Below are 23,688 nucleotides of genomic sequence, written 5' to 3'. Positions count from 1 at the left end.
ACATAGGTGTATTTCAGCAATTTTCAGATGATGCAGTATTTGAAATAAATATTTTACAGACAACTCTTAAAAGTATGTAATTAAGTTATCAGTGTTCAATGGGCTTAAAATGATACATTTGCATCTGTACTATACATCACCTGTGTTCTTGTGAAAATTCAGGTAATGTTGGTTTTAAGTCTCATGTATTTCTAATTTTTTTGCGTGCCATTCTTATTTTGGCTTGTTTGTTGTTCCTATTCTGATTTTCAAAAATGTTTGGTATGAGATATTGTGAATTTGGAAATTTTATTAAATTGATCATTGGCATTCAGATAATTTTTGGTAAATAATTTTTTTCTCTCTTTTTAAATTTTATTACCACAGTGATTGGTTGGTCTTTATCAGAAGATGACATACAAAATCTTAGCTTTTTTTAATACAGCCTGTGCTGGAAGAATTTTTGTTATCATTTAGATAAACCAATCAGTGCTTTTAATACTTTCCCCCAAAAAACAAAGGCTAAACAGGCAACCTTGACTTTTTACATGTTCAGAGAGCATAATTTTTCAGCCTTGTTAATATTAATTTTTTGACTGAGAGAGTTTGAAAAGTTGAGGAGGTTAGCTAAAAATTGAGCTTTTTAGCAAAGTACTGGACCTGACTGGGGCATCTTAACTAGCTTTTATTTCTGTTCATCTTGCTGGAAGTTGACATTCAGAAAGCTTGGGATTCTCTCAGTGACAAACAGGAAGTACCATATTGTTTGAATGTTAACAGAGGGAAACAATAGGTAATTTAAAAAATAAGCATTGAAGCACTTGTAAAACAGTTCTGGAAAAGTACTCTATGCACAAGAAAGTACACCTTTCTTACAACATGCTACAAGAAGAGCTGCTGTTGTCTTGGTCTTTGAATTTGCTGAAATTATGTCAAGGAAGAGCATTCCTCTTCTTGGAAAGTTTTCTAGAAACCAACATTAAACTTATGTCCTTTGCTAAAGAATAACAGCTCCCAACACTGCACTTTATTGCCAAATATGTAATGTTCCCCTGCTTCTAAAAATGCCTAGTAAAGGGTTATATTATCCTTTATTTAGTTCAGTTTCTAAACAGCAGTTCCCAGGCTAGAGCATTCTGTTTTGGATGTACTGGGGAGAAGGAAGAACTGAAGTTAGATGATGCTGACACATGGACCACAGTGTTGGATACATACACTGATTGCAAGGGAGGTTGTAGAGTTGAAAAAGTTCATTATAGATGTTGCAGCACAAGGTAGCAGTTTAGCACTGGTTTGTGCAATTAGAATCTTACACTTTTTAATTGAAACTCCCTTCCTCTTGTCATGACTTTCCCAGGAATGCTTTTAGTAATTTGAAAAATTGAGTTCCCTAACTTGTTCATTTTCCCTGTAATATTCAAATAACTGCATATAAGGTGAATGAAAAGGCAAATTTGACATTCTGTAGTAATACCTTTGACTTTTCTTTGGCATAGCAGGCTACTACATGCTGGCATTTTTTTGTGGTTGTGTATAGGATAGAAAAAAGAATTATCCAGCAAAAATCTTTGATGAAACTAATGGGGGGGAAGTACTATATAATTCCATCACTGTCTCCTGGAGGAAAATAATTATCCTGTGTTTTGGCCTTTTTTCAAAAGGATGGATTTGAAGTAGTTTCTTTTGCTATTGGGATATTATAATTTTTTTTTTTTTTTTTTTTTTTTTTTTTTTTTTTTTTTTTTTTTTTTTTTTTTTTTTTTTTGTGGCGGTCATACCTTTTTCCTGTTTCTTGACTGAATGAGAAATACTTCTGTGCTTGCTGTTCCATTTGCGTGGCAGACCTATTGGCCTCTCCTTCCCTCTTGTAGTCCAGTATTTGTATTGAAAGATTTTGTAGGTATTAAAAAGCATTTTGATTTTCTAAATTCTGGGGTGCAATTTCTGATCACAGTCAGACTGTTAGAGCTACCAACAGGTACACAACAGGTACATGCTGAGAATAGCTTCCTGAGCTGTGAGACTTCAAGCCCTTGTTTTGAAGACTTTGAGTCCTGGCTTCCCACAGTCCACATCAGTTCTTTAAAATATCTCCTACTTACTTCTTTATCTCTATCTCTCTTTTCTTTTGTTTTCTTTTTTCTTTTTTGGGGGGAGAGTGAGGGAGGTTTCATCATGAAAACAGGAAGAAATTGTTTGAAAATTTCAGAAGTTCTGCTAGACAAGATTTTTTTTTTTCCCTCATTTGTATTAAAAGTATTCTTTCATGTCACCAAGTCAGAAATCCATCTGTTAATTTGTCAAGCTATTCTGGCATGAATGCTATAAAAAATTACCTGTACCACTTGATTCTGCTTCTTAGTTCATATTAAATAAGACTTACATTTCTTTGTGTTGATCATACTTTAATCTTTTTTTTTCCAAATTCTTTGCTAGAAATAAAGACCATTGGTATCTGAACTGTTTTTTAACTATATGTTTGTCATATTTATGTTTTTAATTCACAGTTCCCACTGAAAATGTTGCAACAATTGCAGACTGTGCCAGTGTGATTGAGGGTGTAAGTCGCAGTCGCAATGCCTTATTGAATGGAGACACAAAAAACTATGATTGGGATTCTGGGTACACATGCCATCAGCTTGGAAGTGGAGCTATTGTAGTTCAGCTAGCACAGCCCTACATGATTGGATCAATACGGTAAGAGGGTTTATTTTTCTCTAAATTAAGGGCGACAATGAAATTTCTGCTAAGCACAGTTATTTTCTTTAGAATATATGACATTTGGAAATGATGGTAATTAGGGGACTAGTTTAGGAGTTGTCATTTGCCTTCTTACTTCAGTATAATGGGCATGTTAAAAATTAAATGTGTGAATTATATGTCAAGATACAGCAGTGCAATTCCAGAAGATATTACATTTCAAAAGCATAATAATAGTAATAGTCAAATTGTAAGATTAAAGGCATGTACTTATATTAAAATAGAAATTTAATTGCAGCCTCACTTGTGGTCAAAGTAGGTGCAGTTCCTCATATCCACCTCATTGTGAAAACAGAAACGTTTATTGAAGAAAGCCATCATCTCAAGTCAGCCAGGTTTCCTATTCACTATACAATTAGTACCGGTTCTTACTTGTAAGAACTTGTAATAAGGGTACAGTAACCTGAATATTGCTTTACAGTGTTGGATTAATGAATGTGTTTAGATCTGGATTGAAGTTCATTGGGCTATTTCTGTGGTGAATGTCTGCATACATATGAAGAACAAACTTTTGGCTAGTGTAGAAACTTTAGAAATAGATTGGAGAACGGGATTGCTCACAGGTGAAGACAAAAATATTCTTCCCAGCTTCAGATTGTCTGACTTTAAATGGCTTTTGTTTTATAAAATCAGACATACTTGCTTTAATGGCTTCCTGTTCCTCATAAATTTCGATTATGTTGTCAGGAACTTAATTTGTATTCTTTGTGACGATGAAAAAAAATAAAGGTTTCTGAGGTTAGAGTACCAGTGAACAGAAGTTGAATTCCCCAGTGAGGTACTGGCTTGCAACAGAGACTGTGTGCATAGGTACATAACTGCCCATGTCTGTTTTGTGTGGTTTGGTTTTGGCTTGTGGCATTGTTATGATGGTTATAAACTTTGAAGATAAAGTATAAAATCAGACATCCAGACAAATCTCTAACCTAATAAAAGTACTGTTTTGTCTGTATACTAGCAATAAGTGTTATGCGCAATGTAAGTCTGGCTTTTTTCTCACTGTGTGAAACAAGTTGAATACATATAGCTGGCAGCTTTCCATGTTCAATATTTTATGCATTTGAGTTTGGTATTTTTAATGTTCAGTTAAATATTGCATCTCTAGTAGAAAACCAGGAAGACACAGTACTCAGATTTCTTAAAAGAGGTAATTGAAAATGTAATGACATAATTTTCATGCAACTTTAAACTTAAGTAGCAGCAGAAGCTTTGGCCACATGAAGAACTAAAAGAAGAATATTAACTAAAATGCAGTTTATAGTCTCTGTCCTCTTATCTTACCATTTTCTGTTATACTTCAATTGATGAATCATACCATCTTTTCAAGTCAGTGCAAAAAATTGGCTTTCCTGTATTAAATACTATATGCTAGTGCTTATTCTAGAGCAGAATATTTTTAGTAAGTCTTATTATTAAATAGTGTGTTAGGTGAACTAGACTTTAGATTGCCAAGAAGTTAGAATTGTATAATCAGCATGTGTGTAGAGCAAACTTAAAAAACAAAAACAAAACCCACCAAACATTATGTAATTTAAAAGTAATAGACATTTAGTGGTTTATGTGGCAATGCATTATATGGATATAGGTCAGAATCTCATCTTTCTTTCATATCTAGTACAAAGAAAATTAATAGCTTGACTTAAAAGCCAACAATAATAAACATTGTCATCTAGGGTATCTTCTGACAGGAGACTACTTGCATTGCCTAGAGACAGAAATGCTAGCACTATGTCATCCTTTCATCTTTTCCTTTTTATGTTCTGCCTAGAAGAACAAGTGTTTTGAGTTGCAGCCATGTCTGTTGCAGATCATAGACAGTGAAGGGAAAGATGTCCCTTTGAGTGAGGAAGTGAGGTTTCACTGTATTGCAGCTACATCTTTGGCAAGGGTCTAGAACATGTCCTGTACTGTGTAATGCTAAAGATGGTGACAGTGGTCTCTTTATTTAGCACCAGGCAATCTGTGACTGGTACAGATATCAAATTACATATAAACATAGATTAGAGCAAAAAGTCTTAATATTTCATTTTGATGAAAGCAAGAGATTTTTTTGATCAGAATGGCTTCCAGAACTGATTGAACTCTGTTCATTACCTTTTTCCCTGCTGTTTACTTGTTTGAAAACTCCCTTGATCTCACCCTCCCACCCAACAGAAAAAAAATACCTGGAGCGTTTTCTCTAAGTTGGCTGTACACTGTGGCTGCAGAATGACATGAATGGCTCTACCCCCAGAAATTGAGTCATTAGATCTGTAGGTTTGGAGACTACATGAATAATTAGGAATTAAAGTACATGTTTTTTAAGTTCAGAGACATGTATATGCCCCTGAATATATTTGTATTAGGGAGAGTAAATGTATGAGCCCTTGAAAAAAGAGTAGTAGCTGCTTTTTAGTCTATAGAAATCAGAATACCACTAGAGAGAGCCTCCAAGTCAGAATGTGTTACCGTGGCAACTAAATTCTGAGTATGAAAAAGGAAGATGAACTCTTGGTACTGGAATATGCATTAGAAATCCATAGAGAGTTTTTAATGTTTCAGGAGTGTATCTTGTATGCCTGCTTTCTGCAAGAGTCATCTCATTGTCTTAGAATCATTCAGGTTGGAAGGGACTTGAAGGCATCTAGCCCAGCCTGTTCCTGAAAGGAAGGTCAGCTATCAAGACTATCTTACTAAAGGCTTTATGCACTCAGGTTTTGAAAGCCTCAAAGGAAAGAAGTTCCACAACTTCTCTGGGTAGCCTGTTCCAGTCTTTAATTATTCTCATGTATACTACTTTTATGTGGTTCCTGTTTTTCTATGCCTCTAGTCCATGTAGAATATCCTGTTTTAAATTTTTAGCATTGTCTTTTGTTTCTCCTGTTGTGCACCTCAGTAAAGAGCCTAACTCGTCTTTTTGATAACCTGCTCTCTGTACTGAAAAGTGGTGTTAGGTTCCTCCATGACCCCAAGCCTTCTTAGGCTAAAAAGCCAATTGCCTCAGCCTCTTGCACAGTGCATGTGCTCCAACCTCCTGACCATCTGGATGGTCCTCTGCTGGATTTGCTCAGATCTGTCAGTGTAGTATTTGGGTCCGCAATGAAATGCAGTATGCTGTGTATGATCTAACAATTGTCAAGTGAAGGCTAATTTCTTCCCCTTGTTCCGCTGGCTCAGTTCCTACTGCCACAGCTCCATATGCTGCTAGCCTTCGTTGCCGAGAAGACACACAGGCAACTAATGACATTTTCTGGTCAATATGACACCCATGTCTTTTATAGCACAGACAGACTCTAACATTTACTACTGCAGTGGATTAGTATGTATGAGGTACAGGATCTTGTTTTGATCTTGTTGAATTTTGTGAGATTCTTTTTTTGCCTATGCCTGTAGTCTTCCCAGAGGCTGGCAATCAATCCTCCTAAATGGCAGCCCTACTCTCAAGTGTATTGATTGCATCCCACAGTTTGATGTCATCTGCAAGCTTGATGACGACTCATTCCTTCTCCTTGTCCAGGTCATTGATAAAATATTAAACAGGATATGTCCCAGAATAGGCTCTGGAGGGAACTTCTCTTGCATCCGGTCCCTGGGCAGATGAAGAACTGTTAACCACTACCTTTTGAACTAAACAATCTAGCTAATTTTTACCCATGTTGTACTCTACCCATCTAAACTGTAGCATCCCAGCATGGATACAGGGATGTTGTGGGAGACTGTTGAAACCTTGTCAGTATCAAATACTTCTTCAGGTATTTGTATATAAATTTGGAACTCTTGACTTCCACTTCAAAATTTGCTTGGAAATTCTGAAACAGATGTAGTGATAATCTGTGCTTAATCATATTTTCTAATAGAAAAGACCTGGAAAACATGGGGGTTGGACAGGATGACATTTAAAGGTCCCTTGCAACTCAAACTATTCTATATTGTTTTATTTTTAAATAATTGTAACTAAGTATTGTCTTTTATATTACAGAAATTAAAACATTTTTTTATTTCAGAGATTTATTTTTCTATTAAGATTCCTATTTGGAACAGCTTACAAGACCCTTGGAACAGTTAACAGAGAAAATGGTATTTTAGGTAGTTTTTCCACATGTTGCCTGTCTGGACAGGAAATTACCTTGCTATTTTTCCTCTCTGAAAAGGCCCTTATCAATGACAGTAAAACTATTATATTTCATTAGGAACAGAAAGACAGCAATTGGTGTGTTTAACGTAGTAAACATAACTTAACTTTTAAATGGCTAAAACTTTAATATTTGAAAAGGCTGCCATATCACAATAGTTCTCTGTCTAACGCTTCCTGCATTTATCTGGCATAGAAATCTAATACTATTATGCCACAGTCTTTGGCTAATAACTTCATAGGGTGGGTTTTTTCCTATGAATTTAAAAAAAAAAAACCAAACAAACACCACCACCCCACCCCACCCAAAAAAAAACAAAAACAAAACAAACCACAAAAAAACCCAAGCCAAAACAAAAGGTACAAGAGGATTTGTTATAGTCTATGTGGTGGAGTAGTAGAAGAATACATAATTCTTCTGTACCATAGTGATTTTCATGTTACAATAAATAGAAATATTTTGCATCTTTGTAAAAGTAGATTAAACTGGGATAAATGGTTTATCTATTTGAAGACTGTTACTAATCTGAATCCATGATAGCCGACTGTTTTGCTTTTCATATTCAGAGTAATTCTTAACTTACCAAAGGATATCAATTAGCTTTAATGTATTTTCTCTTTGCTTATACCATACACATCTCTTATGCTTTCTAATTTTCCATAATATTTCAGCTTACAAACTTTTTCTTTCTTTGCTGCTCATTTTCTGTGCTTGCCTGACTTAACATTGAAATTGTAACTCAGAATAAATCACATAAGCACACAGCAAATATTCAGGAATTTTGTCTCCTTTGTAGGAACCTGAAGAAAGATTGGTTTCTTGCAAGATAACTACTGAAACATAAATATCCGCAGAAAATTAGAGAGGATTATAGACAACCAGAGGCAAAAATGCAAAGACAATTATATAAAAAAACCTCTTTCCGTATGGTTTTGGGTTTTCTTTTTTTTCCCCGTTTTTCAACAAGTGTCACTACGTCACGTTTTAATTTCTATCTTTTGGGCTTCTATAAGAATGCAAGTAGTTTACAAAGATGGTATTATCAAATATTTATACTGTATGGGGTAACTACTACATAGTATTCAGGAAGCAGGTATCATCCTATTAGATGCATGACTGATATTGTTTGGTATTCTGCTAACATCTTAAGTATATGTAGTTATACAGCAGTCTGAACTAAACAGTGACAGTCTTTTTTACAGAAATCTAAGCATAAAAAGCAAGCAGAGACAGCCCAAAATGCTTGTATAAATGCAGAATGATCAATCATAGGGCAAAACATGACATTTAAGGAAATACTGTTAAAGTACTGTGATGTCTTTTGATGTAACAGGTAGCCAATATAATCGCTTTCTCACACCTGTAATATGAAATCTGATTTACATTTTAAATGCTTCTCTTTTATAAAATGAGGCATTGTGAACATGTGTTATAAATAATACTACCGTATTAAATGATTAACTGACTTAGACTTTAGATACCCAAAGAAGTGGCATATTAGAAATATGTTTAAATCTCATGATGTTGCAGGGAGGGAGCTAGATAAAGCTTCGTTCTCTTTTTCCTGCTGAATCCTGAGGGCAAGATTTACTAACAAGAGCTAATTTAGCTTTTTATTCTAATATGGAAAGTCCTAGGAACATGTGTAATTTTGCTATAAACAGATGCATTTCCAGTTAGTGTAGTTCTGACTTTTCAAGTGGAATATTCTTCTTCCTGTCAGTTAATATCCATCTTAGCAAAACAAAAGTTTAGCTTGGTAGTTTGCCTGAAATGTGTTTCAAAGGCCCTTGTGCTCAGTGTGCACTGGTGAATATTCATGTAATCACCTCAAAGTTTTTCACCCTTTATCCAGAAAGACATTGCATGCAGAATAAATTCCAAATAGGTTCTGACGTCAGTCTTGTTCCCCAGTCTCTCCTAAAAAAGCTGCTGCAGGGAGGTGAAGAAAGAACTTTTTATTTTCTTTCACGAGTCCCAAAGAAACAAAAATCTACATTTAGCATTCATGCTGAGTCACTTTGGGAACGACTCTGCCAACTTTAATTTATTCATTGTTTGGTTTGTAATAATTCTGAGCCATATGCTTTTTAAACCTATTTAACTTGGGCTAGGTTGCTTTGGGGGAGAGCAATTGTACATGTTCTTGAACACATATGACCTGTTAGCCTTTCACTCTAAAGCCAAGCCAGTTTTATTTTAACTGTAGTATTGTTAGTTGAAATTACAGCCACCAGTGTGCTTCTAATATTCAAACTCTTGATCGTAGCTTTGAAAACATGGATCAATGAAACAACACTGAGCCCCGATGATGAAAAGGATCCTATTGAAAAGCATAATTAGCTACATTTTATTAGCCTTTTTAAAAGGAAACAAATTTACATATGTTTTTGCTTTTTCCTCTTTATCATTTAGAAGACTTGGTTTAAATACAGATGTTAAATCAATTCAGCATCTGTAGATTATTAATAGTTACCAAATCCAGGATTTTAATCTATAAATTTTTTTACTTTTTAACAGAACTTTGTTTAGTGTCTTTAGTATTTGGAGAGACCTTCAAGCTATAGAAAAGCAGAATGGGAAGGATCTGATGAAGCAGAGAGAGGGGTTGGAGTTGAGTGGATTTGTTGAGAGTGCAGAGTTTAAGTCTTTATGCCACAGGCAACTATTTTTATTTTTTACTGTCTGCTCTAATTTTTTAATTTGCAAATAGTATTAATATGTACTAAAAGGCTTCTGTTAAAAGTGTTTTATTTTAGCTGCTTAAAGCTATTTTTGATAGCTCACTTTTAGATAGTATTAATGAGCTGGGTTCAGTTAAGAGCATCTATATTTTAAATCTGCTTGTCCAGTAGACACAATTCTGCTTTGAATACAGGGATTCCAAAACTTTAGCTTTTTTTTTTTTTAAACTAGATTGTTTTGAAAAGAAGGTAGTAGCACTTAGGTTTAGGGCAAAGACACATGTGTCTTTAATAACCAAAGACCTTACTTAATAACCAAATTCTGGAGATAGTCCAGCTTCTGATTGGGACAGCATCTCTCTCTAAGAGGAAGGATTCTGCATTAAGCAACTGGCTAGGTCATTTTTTCCCCCTCTAGCAGTGCTGGTTTCTTAAATGTTTAAAGTAAGCAATAGTTTTTGCAGTTATATTCTTCTCAGAAGAGGTAGCAGCTAAAAGCAAGAAAGGCTTTCTCAACTGGAAGAATTTATAATATGAAACTTGGGCACTTCTCTGAAGTTGATTAAAAAGAGACAGCTTGAAACTCTGTGCCTGGTCAAGTCCGTAGTGTGGCACAACTTCCTTTTTTTTTTTTTTAAATGTACATCTCGGCTGTTTTCATTGGTAATCAATGGGTCCTTATGTATTGCACTTTGAAAAATGCAGATCTGTGGAAGTTTTTCCTCACAGCTGGAGAAAGAACCCAGGTTAGCTTTATTACCTGGCTTTTGCACTTCTCTCTGTGGCTCTAGTTTTTCTCAGGTCATCGTTGCAGTTATATTTATTTTGGATAGGTAGCTGTGCTTTGGTTATTTGAATACAGTGGGTTCATTTTCTTCTGTAACAAATAGTCAGATTTAAGCAGTCATCCTAGTAAGTGTTAGCTAACTTGGACAAAAACCTGAGGATCAAGAGACAGCAGCAGTTGGTAACAGCCTGTATATTGCAGCAGAGTATGCATTTTCCATTGATGTATTGATTAAGGGTTCAGAGAGTAAGCAGCAAAATCAGCAAAACATAATTTTCCATGACAGACATAATGTGGATTTTTCACTTAGAATGTTGCAATTCAAAAGTTTTGGGTGGGTTGATGAGAGAGTGTTATTTCAGAGAGTGGTTAATAAAGCATGTTAATTTTGCCTCCAGTCACCTCTAACTCCAATAGAAAAGACTTCTGAAACTTTGCTTTTGATATCACACCTACCATTGAGTTTATATGAAAACAGTAAGAACAGCAGTTAGTTTTTCTAAACTGTATTCTGCTTATCAGTGGAATGACACCAGTCAAGGATTTTACATAAAATGTAGGCAAACCCACATCTATTAATCAAAATATGGACAACATTTAACTGATTCTAAAGAAGTTGTTGCAGAAGTTTCTGCTTCTGTTCTGGGCAGTCCATTGCCCATTTAAGTTGTGTGCATACCCTCTTGTCATTTGTGGATGCTTCACTGGAAAAAAAGGAATCTCATACCACAGGGAGATAATCCCCATATAAAGATAAAACATTTGCTATAAGTGTTTTTTGAGAATTATATATATAAGTTAAATCACATCCCTGATGCTTTAGATCTTCTCTGTGAGACAAGTATGGAAATTGAAGGTTGTTCAGTGTGTCATTTTAGTGCCCTTCCTGAAGAGCTGAATGTTTGTTAGAATGAGTATGGAATGAGTCCTTGAGATATCGGTTTTCTTCCTTATTTCTTCGGTGTTTTTAGCAATTTGGTCAACAGTTCATTGCCTTTTTGTTCATATTATGATGAGCTAGGACTGGGAATTCCCATTTTCCTACTTGCTTTTTAAAAACTATTTCTGATATACTTACCAACCCCCCCCCCCAAAAAAAAAAAAACACACAAAAAAACCCAACAACAAACAAAAAAACAGTTACGAAGACAGTGTAATCTTTTTCTTTCCCATCTTAAACTGACCTTTCCAAACAGATCTTTGATTCAGGTTTAAAGCGGGCAATGCCACATGCCAAATAAATCAGTTCATTTATTGACTTTCAAATAAATTAAAAGTAATTGCATAAATGTAATAGATTAGTTAGTGTTAGTAAGACGTTTATTATAAGCCTGTAAGTCTCTTCCTGGTCTTAGGATAATAAGACTAGGACACTCAAGTTTGAGAGGACAGAAACAGTAAAGACCTTGTTGAGAGTTAGAGGCACATTCCAAAAGAAACAGCTAAATTTATAAAGGATTAAGAGGAGGAAATAACTGGAAAACTTAAGCAGCTTGGCTTAATGTTTATCTTACTTCTCACTCAACTTCGTCATATGTAGGTTGCTACTTTGGGACTGTGATGATCGGAGCTACAGCTACTACATTGAGGTTTCAACGAATCAGCAGCAATGGACTATGGTGGCTGATCGCACAAAAATTTCCTGCAAGTAAGTTTAATTTTTTCCACTTATTTGTAGAAAGTCAGAACTAGGAACTGATGGGTTTTTTAATCCTTCTGTTCAGTACTCATACATAAATGACTTTCTGACTGTGAAAAGAAAGATTGTTACATAACCTGTAGATTATTAACTCTAGACACCTGTAAATACAAATTTTGGAGGTAATAGCTTCTAGTGTGGCTAGACTTTCAAGCCAGAAACTAATTTTGAAGATCCACATCAATACTGGATCTTCAAAAAATCAGTTTGATTTTTCATCCTCAGAAACAGTCTGCCTGCTGTACCCTGCCTTGAGAATCATGGTAGGAGAGGAAAGAGAGCATGCTTGGTAAAGGATTTTCTTAATCAAATGCTGTTCTTTATCCAAGCACATAAATGTATTGCACAATATTCGAAGGGGGTGGGGAGAGTGAAGGTGGGGACCAAACCATAACAGATCAAATGGTTACCTAAGCTTGACCTTGTCCCTGTTCAAAAGCAGAGTACCTGACATATGCACTGACTGCTCTGACTTTGAACAGGGACCTTCCATAGAAAGAACATGCTTCTTAAAAATAGATAAAAAAGAGACAAAAACTGTTTCATTTTCATTTGTATACTTAAATCAGGAGAAATTGGGCATGAATATTCTCCACATGTATACTCCATTGGCTTTTCTGCAATTACTGGGTCTGCTGATAAAATCTTCCAGTATGGAAGAATAATTCGGTGTCGATAGCTCTCTTAAACTATTTGATAATTCTAATTCTAAGTAAAGAGTGTTTCAGATACTTGTCATGGGTACTGAAAAGACCGTCTGTGAATGTATACGTTCCATATCCAGAAGCCAGGTATGCTCAGCATTCAGTGATACGATATGATCTCCTGGCTGATCCCCAAGGAAGCTCAGCCTTATAAAAATCTTATTAACCTCCTTTTCCCTGAGTCAGTTTTCCGTAAGATATGCTTTCTTTCCTGGGACAAAATTGAAGTCATCAGCTCATATGGGGACAGCCACCACCCATCCTGTATTTCTGCCAACCAAAACAAAATTGATCGTACAAATTCAGAGACGTATCTCAGTTTGTCACATCAAGCGAGAGAGTTATTCAGTCCTTTCTAGCAACACTCCTGATACACATTTTTCTAAAGTTTATATTTCATCTCTTAACAAATAGTGCAATTCAAACATGTTACAATGCAGTCTAGACGTGTTGATGGAGAACTTGACATGTCCTTTCACTGTCGGTAACGGGCAGTGTATTGATGAGCAGAAAACCTAGGTTCTGCGGGTCTAGAGAAAGAGGAAAGGAGATTTAATCATTCTGGAAAGCATCTCAGTGTAATAGATAAAATTCATCTTTTTGTCTGCCTCCAGCAGTGCAAGCACTAAAAGGCTGAAACCACAGAAGAGAGGGAGAGATAGAATCAGAATCTTTTTACACTTTTTCCTTGTACATTTTGATACTAATAGCCTATAACAGTCAAAAGGAGCACTTGTTCAAGTATGCACAGCGCAGATGGAATTGCTGATTGCCTTCACAGATCAAGTATCTGCTCAGTATGTTCAAACCACACTTTTGTTTTCTAAAGACTTAACCTTGGACAAATATAGGTGCATGCCCAAAATAAAGATAGCTACCTTCTCATGGTATACTTAAAGATCTTGATTCAAAAACACAGGTGCTCTGGAAGATCTCAAAGCTGTGGCTACAGGAACTATTTTCACATAGATTAGAGAATTGCATTTTGCTTAACTTCTTGCTCTGACAGGCACATTTCCAACTGGCAAAATGCCAGTCTTTAATCTTGAATTCTGCAGATTTACAGTGTCCTTGCACTGTCTGTAACTCTCTGCTCTAAATAAATACAAAGACCTGGTCCTGAGGCTTACAATTACAAAAGCTCAGTGGACTCCAGAATAATTCAATTTAGCAAGGACTAGAAAATTGTAAAAAAAAAAAAAAAAAAAAAAAGCATCAATTTAAAAAAAAAATCTTACTCCTCTTTGAAAGTTTTCTCTCTTCTGCAGTTACATTTAAATACTGTATCATCTGTGACTGAGACAAGTTGAAGGGTTTGTGGCCCCCCCCAATTTTCAGGAGGTTTCTTTGCATTTGACAGCACTTTTTCATGTTCATTTTGAATCTCTTGCCCTTTATGATCAATAAATTGGCCTTTTTTTCTTATTACAGTCACACCACCATGGAAAAGAAAACCCTTTAAATATGTTTTATTTTCTCTTCAATTAGGATTTGCAGAAATGCTGAAATGAATTAATAAACACTACTTTGTAATGGCAGGATGATAACTCTAAATACTATATAAATAAGTATATGTATTATATAGAAAAATAAATATATACAATAATATTTCTATTTCTACAATATATATTTATATTAAATATGTAAAATAAATATATAAATTACTACATAATTACTATATACTGATCTGTAAAGTACAGAGGATCATAATTGCATACAGTCAGACTGGACCACTTTTATTTTACTAAAAAGTACTGAAACATGGTACTATGACCTGAAAAGCCATATTCTTAGTGCTCAAAAACAGCTGAATGTAGAATGGAAGAGACATCATCATTCAGTGACTCACACACTGGATGAAGGCCTTCACTTAAAATTGTTGGGCAAAGGTTCAGTATGGGGATGGAGACATCTTAATGAAGAAAAGAAAATTGAACCAGTCATTGGTAGGAATATGTGAAGAACTGACTTTTTGGTTTAGTTTCTGTAAGTTAAAAAAATAAATCTCTAAGCAAATTGAAAATGTGGATTTTTTTGCCATGAAAAAAGTTATTTTCACTTTATGTATTTTTATCAACAACAGAGAAGATGAAGAGTTGGATTTTAACCAAAATTAAGAGATGCTGTAGTAAGGTGGAGGGGGTACAGTTTGTCTGGTTTACTGTCATAGTCCAGTGGTAAAGCTACTCCTGCTGGATGCAAGAGATTTATCTTTTTTTCCCCGTCTCTGTCCTTTCTCTTATCATGATTACATTGGTATTTTATGCAAACAGCACAGCTCTAACAGAGAGAAACCTGCTTTTTAGTCAAGTGATTCCGGCACTCCCCCAGGAAAAGCAAGAATCAAACTTGTGCACTGTGTCTGGGTTTGACTCATCATCAGGTCTAGCCAGACAGTTAGATTCCTGCATTGAGCAATTTGCCTTAACCAGACTACAGCTCAGTTGGGTGGAAGTAACAGTACCCTTATCTCTTTGTTCTTGTATGTTTATGAATGCTGCTACACCCCTCTCACCTGGGAGTAATTAAATAAATCTTTCCCTACTGTGGTCAAATTTTGCAACTGGTTTTTGTCTTGGCCAAATCCTAATATTTTTGATGAATACTTGGACATCCCAGCCCAAAAATGACTAATCCTACATTGGTATAAACATTGTCATCACTTAGGCTTATGTGTCTTTGTTTAAAATAAATTTTAAGTAGGTATGTCCTTGCATGGGACTGTGATTGCCTGTTTGACTACATGTACCTCTCAGAGCAACAGTCAAATAAGAACCGTTTTACATTTATTTGTGTTGGGCTAAAATACTAATTCTTTCCAGAAAGTATACTCCAAATTATGTCTGTTTCTCTTACAAATTCTGGAGATGTGAGTGCAGTCTAAGTGATTGATAAAGTCTTAAAATACCAGGTTTATCTTTTCTGGCATTAGTTCTGTGTTTAATATACTTCAGTAGACTCCAGTAAAATAACTTACTTGCTTTTCTGTGTAGGATAAGCAGCAGTAGCAAATGAAAGTGATGGAGTTAAAACATTGAAGAATTTCACAGGGGCTGACATTTGAATAGACAGAATACTTAACAATGAGAAAATTTACTTTGCTAGTAATATTTTCCATTCACTTTCCTGTCTTCAAAGACGTGTATAGGAGTTGTCTTGTTTGTTGTTTGCTGCCTGGCTTGCTTTCTACCTGCTCTTTCAGTGGAGTTACAGTCATTTGTGAAAGTCGTTGGTGTGCTATCTTGCAAGTGTGCTGTGAGGTCTCCAAATAATTTTGCAGAATCTCTGCCACAAGGGGCAGGATGAACCATAAAGGTAGCAAACACAGACCTCAACAGACACCTTTGATAATCAATAAGTGGCAAACAAAGCTATGAGAAAGAAAATTAAATTTTGTTTAGATAGCATATATTGGTTCTGGCAGTCTTTTGAAGCATAAACTTCCACTTTAAACTATCAGTATTCTGCCTTGGGTTGTTTTAATGGTATTTTTAATGTAGTATTTTGTGCAAATGAATAATTCAGTGCTCAAAGCCAGGAAATGACAGGCTACTCCTGACCTCCTCCTCTTGCAGTTTTTAAAGGCTGAAGACAGAAACTGGATGTCTGTTATCTTTACAGGGGAAATTTGTGTACCTTCCCTAAGTGAGAGCCAATTAATGCATACTGGTTGTGTAATTGTCAATTTTTAGATGTTCTGTGGGGGCTTTTTTTTTTCTTTCCCACAATAAGCTGTTTTTCTCTACACAGTATGACAGTAATGAAAAACAGTTGCGTTCCGTTCTGTGTTTTCAAACGTTTATGATAAGTGGGCTTGAGCGTGTTGGCATTGAACAATAGACCTGCACTTTTTAGAAGAATTTGCTGACAAAGAGTCTGAAAGTCAAATGAAAAACAGAAAATACAAAAGGCCAGTAGGAGTCAGACCTCAGAGTTAATGACACTTTTGATAAAATAAGCCTGGTAAAGACAAATACAAAACAGGTTATCAAGATGGTTATCAACTCAGTGTCATTCCTTAAAGTTCTCTTGTGTAGTTATTGCAAAATGGATCTAACCTATTGGCAACAGAAATACCATGTTCAATTCCCCAGTAGGAAAACAGGGTCTAATACTCTGATAGAGTTTGGAAGACAATGAATATTGTTTCCTGATGGGAAGTTCTAAGGCAGTTGGTACCAACTGTCTATATGGCTGGTTTGGGACAGTTTTACTATTTTCTTATGGAGGAAAACTTCATTTTCCAAAGTTTTATAACATATTGCATTATATCTTTACTACTTTTGCTTTTCCCTGCTAGACCCACTGTTTGTTATTCAGAGTATACTACTGTTACGATAAATGTTTTAAAACTTTCAAACTTAATTTCACATTTCCATTGCTTATTATCCTTTTATTATATAATAGCTATTTCAAATCCTAAATTCTCAGTTCCCCTCAAATTTTTTTCTATATTTTTGTATTAATATAATTAGTACTTTCACATGAAAAGCTCTTTGGGATGTGGATGCAAGACTCATTAACAAAATTTATTAACTGTCTTCTGATTGATTTTTTCAAGAATAATTTTCTATCTTGAGGTTTACTGCTTTTGTCCAGCATTTCTTATTTTTATCCTGTGATGTACTATGTGCATTTCCAGTTTTCAGGCACTTCTGTATTTTGTTTTATAATAAATCACAGGTAAAGAACACCTAGAGAGATCTAGATCATTCACTTAACAGTTCTAAACCACTTTTCAGATGTACAGAAGAGTGTTTTCCATATTGTCTAAGGATTTCAAGTGAGAAAATACTTTGGCTTTACATAATGTTGGTGACAAACTCTACTTTGGATTTTTCTTTTCTGGATATACGTTTGTGAAACCAGGCTTATCATCTCTATCATGATGTGATTATTTCTTTTGCTATAGAAATAATATTTGAAATGCGTGAATACCTTTCCTTGTAACTGCAGGTGTCACATTACATACTCATATTTGTAGTTACTTAGCCACAAACATAGCAGCTTTTTCCTCCTGTCCTCCTCTAGTTCCTCCACTTCACTATATGATTCCATCTCTAGGATTCCCTTACATCCATTTTCATCTGTCATTCTTCTCCTTAACCACTTTCACAGGACTGTTTTTTCTCATAATAAAACATCTTGAATATGTCAGCTCTCTTGCCTTTCCAACTAACTGTATGCTCACAACGCTTTTTCTGCTGGTTTGTCAGTATTGCATGCATCTACTATCCTGTCATACCTAGAATGAGAAAATAACAGTTTTCATCATTTTGTATATTCCTTAATTCTCTCTTAGCCTGAGCTCCCAAATGGCGGGATGGAACAGGATAAAAGAAACTGCTCTCGAATCTCCAATGTCAGAGTATTTTGACCACACTTCATCCTGTTTTACATGAAATTCATTTCACAGCAAAACTGTTCTTGTACTTCTGTCAAACAAAGTATATTTCAACCATGATTCATCCTATTTTACATGAAACAAATTAGTCAAACCTCATGTCACAAAAATAAACTGAGGCTTCTCATTAATCTGTTCATTCTCCAGTAGTGCCTACTGGAGAAAGACAGATATAAAGGGTTATTTTGTGTAATTACTGAGCTTATTAAAGCTCTGAACGATAGGGGCACTGAAGTACATATTTTTCCATATGTTTATATGCTCACATTTTGAAAGATTCTAATAAGTCAAATGAAGAGGCTCCAGCTTCACAGACCTGCTTTATTAAGCATGAAGATTTAAGATTTCAGAGAGAAACCAGAATTATATTACATTTCAGAGTGCTAGGAGCCTCCCAGAAGTGTGGAAACTCTGTGTCTAACATTTCATTTGCCAGCTTCTATTTTAGCTGAGTCTAGTTTGATTGAAGAAAGGTCTGGCTTCTTTTAAGTTACATTTCTTAACAGTGGTTCATGATCACAAGAAGGTTTTCAAATTGTTAATTTGCCATTTTGTTTTTCCACTTCTACTTTCAGTTCCTTGTGGTTGTTTTTCAGCCACAAAGATACATGATCTTTTGAATGAGCCTTGAACAGAGTAGCAGGGCATTGGTAACTGCAGTGTCTCAGTCTCCCTTGAATGTTTTTGCCATACACTTATTGCAGCTCTGTGTGTGCCAGATGCACTGAGGTTTTGCTTTGCTCCTCTTTGCCTTGTGATTGGCATGTTCTCAGCTCCTCTTCATGCACATTACTGTGAAGAGAGTGAAGAAAACATCACAGTAACTCTGACATCAATTTGGATCGCTTCTACCTCAGAGAAAATAAACAATGCCAAATAATACCCATAGTATCACTACCTATTTCTTTTAGGTATTGGATTTTTCTCACATGTCATCTAAGACTTGAATTTCTCTTTTGAGGCCTGTAAAAATTGTCTGTAAAAAACTGTCTTACAACAAACAACATTGTTTTCAGTGCTTAGTCTCACTTAAATATACAACCTGTTCAACCATTTACCATGGAGAAATTCTGATAGTGTTAGAAAACTTGCTCTTAGTAGGTTTATTCCTTTTTTTAAACTTCATTCTGTTGTTCAACTTTACCTCAGTGTATCTTAGATATTTGTAAATTCTCTTGTTCTTCTCTGATTGCTCATACAGGCTCAGAATACATAAATATTTCTCCCATAAACATTTGGGTCCCAGTTTGACCTACAACATTGAGCAATTCTAGAAAAACCTGTCATCTTAAGAGGTCTCCATTGCCAACTATTGCCAACTTTGCTCGATATAATAGAAATCCTAATTTTCTTACTAGGAGGAGAATATGACTCGTTTCTTCTATCATGTTAAGCAAAGGTTTTTTTCCAATCACTACAGGAACAAATTTGAAGCTTCTAGGTAAGGACTCAACAATGCAGATGACTGCTTTTATATTGCAGAGCGATCCTATGGCAGTACAGTGGAGTGCCTTCACTGAGTCACAATATTCTGCGGTGGTTTGATCCTAGATGGATGCCTGGTGCCCACCAAGCTGCTCTGTCACAGAATAATCTAGGTTGGAAAAGACCTTGAAGATCATCCAGTCCAATTGTTGGCCTAGCACTGACAGTTCCCAACTACACCATATCCCTCAGAGCTATGTCGACCCGACTCTTAAACACCTCCAGGGATGGGGACTCCACCACCTCCCTGGGCAGCCCTTTCCAACACCTAACAACCCGTTCTGTAAAGAAATGCTTCCTAATATCCAGTCTAAACCTTTCCTGGTGCAACTTGAGGCCATTCCCTCTTGTCTTATCGCTTACTACTTGGGTTAAGGGGGCTCATCCCCAGCTCTCTGCAACCTCCTTTCAGGGAGCTGTAGAGGGCGATGAGGTCTCCCCTCAGCCTCCTCTTCTCCAGACTAAACACCCCCAGTTCCCTCAGCCGCTCCCCGTACGACCTGTGCTCCAGACCCTGCACCAGCTTCGTTGCCCTTCTCTGGATATGGTTGAGTAATTCAATGTCCTTTTTGTAGTGAGGGGCCCAAAACTGGACACAGGAATCGAGGTGCAGCCTCACTAGTGCCGAGTACAGGGGTAAGATCTCTTCCCTGTCCCTGCTGGCCACGCTATTGCTGACACAAGCCAGGATGCCATTGGCCTTCTTGGCTACCTGGGCACACTGCTGGCTCCTGTTCAGCCGGCTGTCAATCAACCCCCCCAGGTCCCTCTCTGACTGGCAGCTCTCCAGCCACTCCTCCCCAAGCCTGTAGCGCTGCTGGGGGTTGTTGAGGCCCAAGGGCAGCCCCCGGCATTTGGCCTTATTGAAACTCCTCCAGTTGGCCTCAGCCCATGGCTCCAGCCTGTCCAGGTCTCTGCAGAGCCTCCCCACCCTCGAGCACATCAACACTCCCACCCAACTTGGTGTCATCTGCAAACTGACTGAGGGTGCACTCTATCCCCTCGTCAATATCATCAATAAAGATGTTAAACAGGAGTGGCCTCAACACCGAGCCCTGGGGGACACCACTCATGACTGGCCGCCAACTGGATTTAACTCTATTCACCACAACTCTTTGGGCCCAGCCATCCAGCCATTTTTTTACCACAGCAAAGCGTGTGCCCATCCAAGTCACGAGCAGACAGTTTCACCAGGAGAATGTTGTGGGAAATGGTGTCAAAGGCCTTACTAAAGTCAAGGTAGACAACATCCACAGCCTTTCCCTCATCCAATAAGCAGGTTGCCCTGTTGTAGAAGGAGATCAGGTTTGTCAAGCAGGACCTGCCTTTCATAAACCCATGCTGACTGGGCCTGATCATCTGGTTGTCCCTTATGTGTTGTGTGATGGTACTCAGGATGAGCTGCTCCATCAGTTTCCCGGGCACTGAAGTCAAGCTGACAGGTGTGTAATTTCCCAGATCATCCTTTCAACCCTTCTTATAGATGGGTGTCACATTGGCCAATTTCCAGTCCATCAGAACCTCTCCAGTCAGCCAGAACTGCTGGGAAATGATGGAAAGCAGCTTGGCGAGCACCCAGCCAGCTCCTTCAGCACCCTTGAGTGTATCCTATCTGGTCCCATAGGTTTGTGTGTGTCTGTGTGATGCAGCATGTCACTGACTATCTCCTCCTGGATTTCAAGGGGGTTGTTCTCCCAGTCTCTGTCTTCTGACTGAGGAGGCTGGATTCCCTCAGTACAACTAGTCTTGTTATTAAGGACTGAGGCATTAAGAAGGCATTAAGCACCTCAGCCTTTTCCTCATCACTCGTTACCATGTTTCTTCCTATATCTAGCAGGGGATGGAGGCTCTCCCTGGTCTTTCTTTTGCTGCTCACATACTTACAGAAACATTTCTTGTTGTCTTTGATTGCTGAAACTAGATTAATATCTAGCTAGACTTTTCAGTCCCCTCCTCAGCAGGACAGAGTGGGGAGAAAAAAGATGGGGAAAAAACCTTGTGGGTCAAGATAAAGGCTGTTTAATAATGCTAAAGCTACACATAGAACCAAAGGAAAACAAAAGATTTCTTCTCTATTTTCCATCAACAGTCAGGGTTCCAGCCACTTCTTGGGACCTAAGTCTCCAGAAGACAAATGTTGTAATAACAAATGCCCCCCCTCTTCCTCCTTTCTCTTAGCGTTTATTGCTGAGCAGATGTCATATGGTATGGAATATATCTTTGGTCAGTTTGTGTCAACTATCCTGTCTGTGTCCCCTCCCAAGACCTTGCCCACCCTCAGCCTACCAGGTGAGGTGGAGAGTGGTGGAGAGACAGCCTTGATGCTGTGTGAGTGCTGTTCACCAGTAGCCAAAACACTAGTGTGTTATCAACACCTTTCTAGCTACCAATACAAAGCACAGAGCTATGAGGGCTGCTCTGGGGAAAATTAGCTTTGTCTCAGCTATATATTCTCCCTTCAAAAATGTCTGTGCATGCAAGGCATCCACACGGACACACACTCAGCACCTACTAAATATTACTACAAAAAGTTTACTTAGATTATAGAGGTCTCCTGTGAAACTGGCCCATTTATCTGATTGAGATAAGAAAGGAATGCCTAATACACAAACTGTTGTTTTGCACTTGTTTGTTTATTTCGAAATTCATTGTTGCATAAGATCATCTAATAACCCAATGAATAGGAGATGCCCAAATATTCATGATCTAGAAGGTAAGTTACTGTTTTGTCTGTAGTCCTTCCTTTCTTATGGGGAAAGCCATTAAATGTAGCAACTGTTGACATCTCCTTTTATAGTTAGAAGACCAGTCAGATGTTAACGCATCAAATCTGGAGATTTGCCCTAATTAGATTGTTGATATTCAGGATCTATTTTTATTGAAACTCTGAAAAGTACACAGTTGCAAACAGGTGTGGTCTTAAATGTTACAAAATAACCTACATTGAGATATATACAGTATTAAGCCATTGATTTTTTCACAGTAATCTTTTTACCAGGACAGATTATATCCATGAATCACAAAATGGAAGAATTATTATATCTTCAAGTTCATCCTTTGGGGATTTCTGCACTATGTGGTGTATATGGTGTATTTTTTTAGAATAATGCTCCGTCAGATCAGTTCATATACTTGAAGGGATGATGCTTCTGTTCTGCTCCTTGCTTTTCTATCACACTGAGTTCCCACAGTAAGAATTTCTTTTCTCAGTACCAGTACTGAACATCATATTACCTAATTTCATTCCATTATTTTTCTTGTATCCCTGTAAACCAATTTTTCTTTCTTAATAGATTTCATACTCTTCAACTACATACTCATGAAGTTATTCTGCATTTTTGCTGTTACCTCAGCTACTACTTTAAACAAGTTTTGCCTGGCTTTTTGTGCTCTTTCATCATGACTGAAGTTTCCTCTGTTTTTAAAATTATACTTATGAATTTTAACTGGCTATAAATTTTTAAGGTACAGAGTTACTAATTAAATACTAAAATTTCGTTGAACAGAAACTATTGGGAGGGGAGCTGCATTTTCTCTGTTCTATAACATGGTAACAAGCAAAAATTATATTTCTTATTTTTGTCTTAGTTCACTTTAGTCTCTTATCTAGAATTACTGCAGTCATGGATGTGGGTTCAGGTTTTTTTTCTAGGTGAGTTTCAGTCTGAGGTCACAAGGCTTTATATTCTGACCTTGAGGTTAATAGATAATTCACTGTGGTTGGAGAAAGAGTTACAGTTTTCCTCCCTTCCATTAGCAAACTTCAGTAAGTTAGTATTGCTGTTATGAGGAGACACATGCTGATTTACTTTTTTTCACTCTTTTATTCTTCTTAGAGGCTGTGGTTCAATTTACTACATTCCTTGGAGGTTTGACATGTCAATTAGATGTTATCATCAGTAATAGAAAGACGGTTGCTGTAAATGTGAAGTTTTTACGAGTGGGCCATGAAATCATACCCAAGGGAACGTAAGAGAGAAGTGCAATAAATACAGTGTTAGTCTGTGCTACAAGGGAACTGATTAATAGGGAGCATGATTCTGTCTTGTATCTCTAAATATATTGTTTATATAT

General features: G+C 36.7%; 1 protein-coding gene across 1 annotated transcript in view; it reads left to right on the top strand.

Moving 5' to 3' along the window:
- The window catches only part of BTBD9 (BTB domain containing 9), a 125,385-nt gene that overhangs the window by 83,910 nt on the left and 17,787 nt on the right, over positions 1-23,688 (top strand). The window contains exons 9-10 of the mRNA XM_026844895.1: positions 2,487-2,676; positions 11,863-11,970. Of these exons, the coding sequence (XP_026700696.1) occupies positions 2,487-2,676; positions 11,863-11,970 (298 nt within the window). The remainder of the gene's footprint in view (positions 1-2,486; positions 2,677-11,862; positions 11,971-23,688) is intronic.

Source organism: Athene cunicularia (assembly GCF_003259725.1).
Source record: "Athene cunicularia isolate RWA chromosome 3 unlocalized genomic scaffold, athCun1 chr3_part1, whole genome shotgun sequence".
Lineage (NCBI taxonomy): Eukaryota > Metazoa > Chordata > Aves > Strigiformes > Strigidae > Athene > Athene cunicularia.
This window is presented reverse-complemented; position numbering and strand designations above follow the sequence as displayed.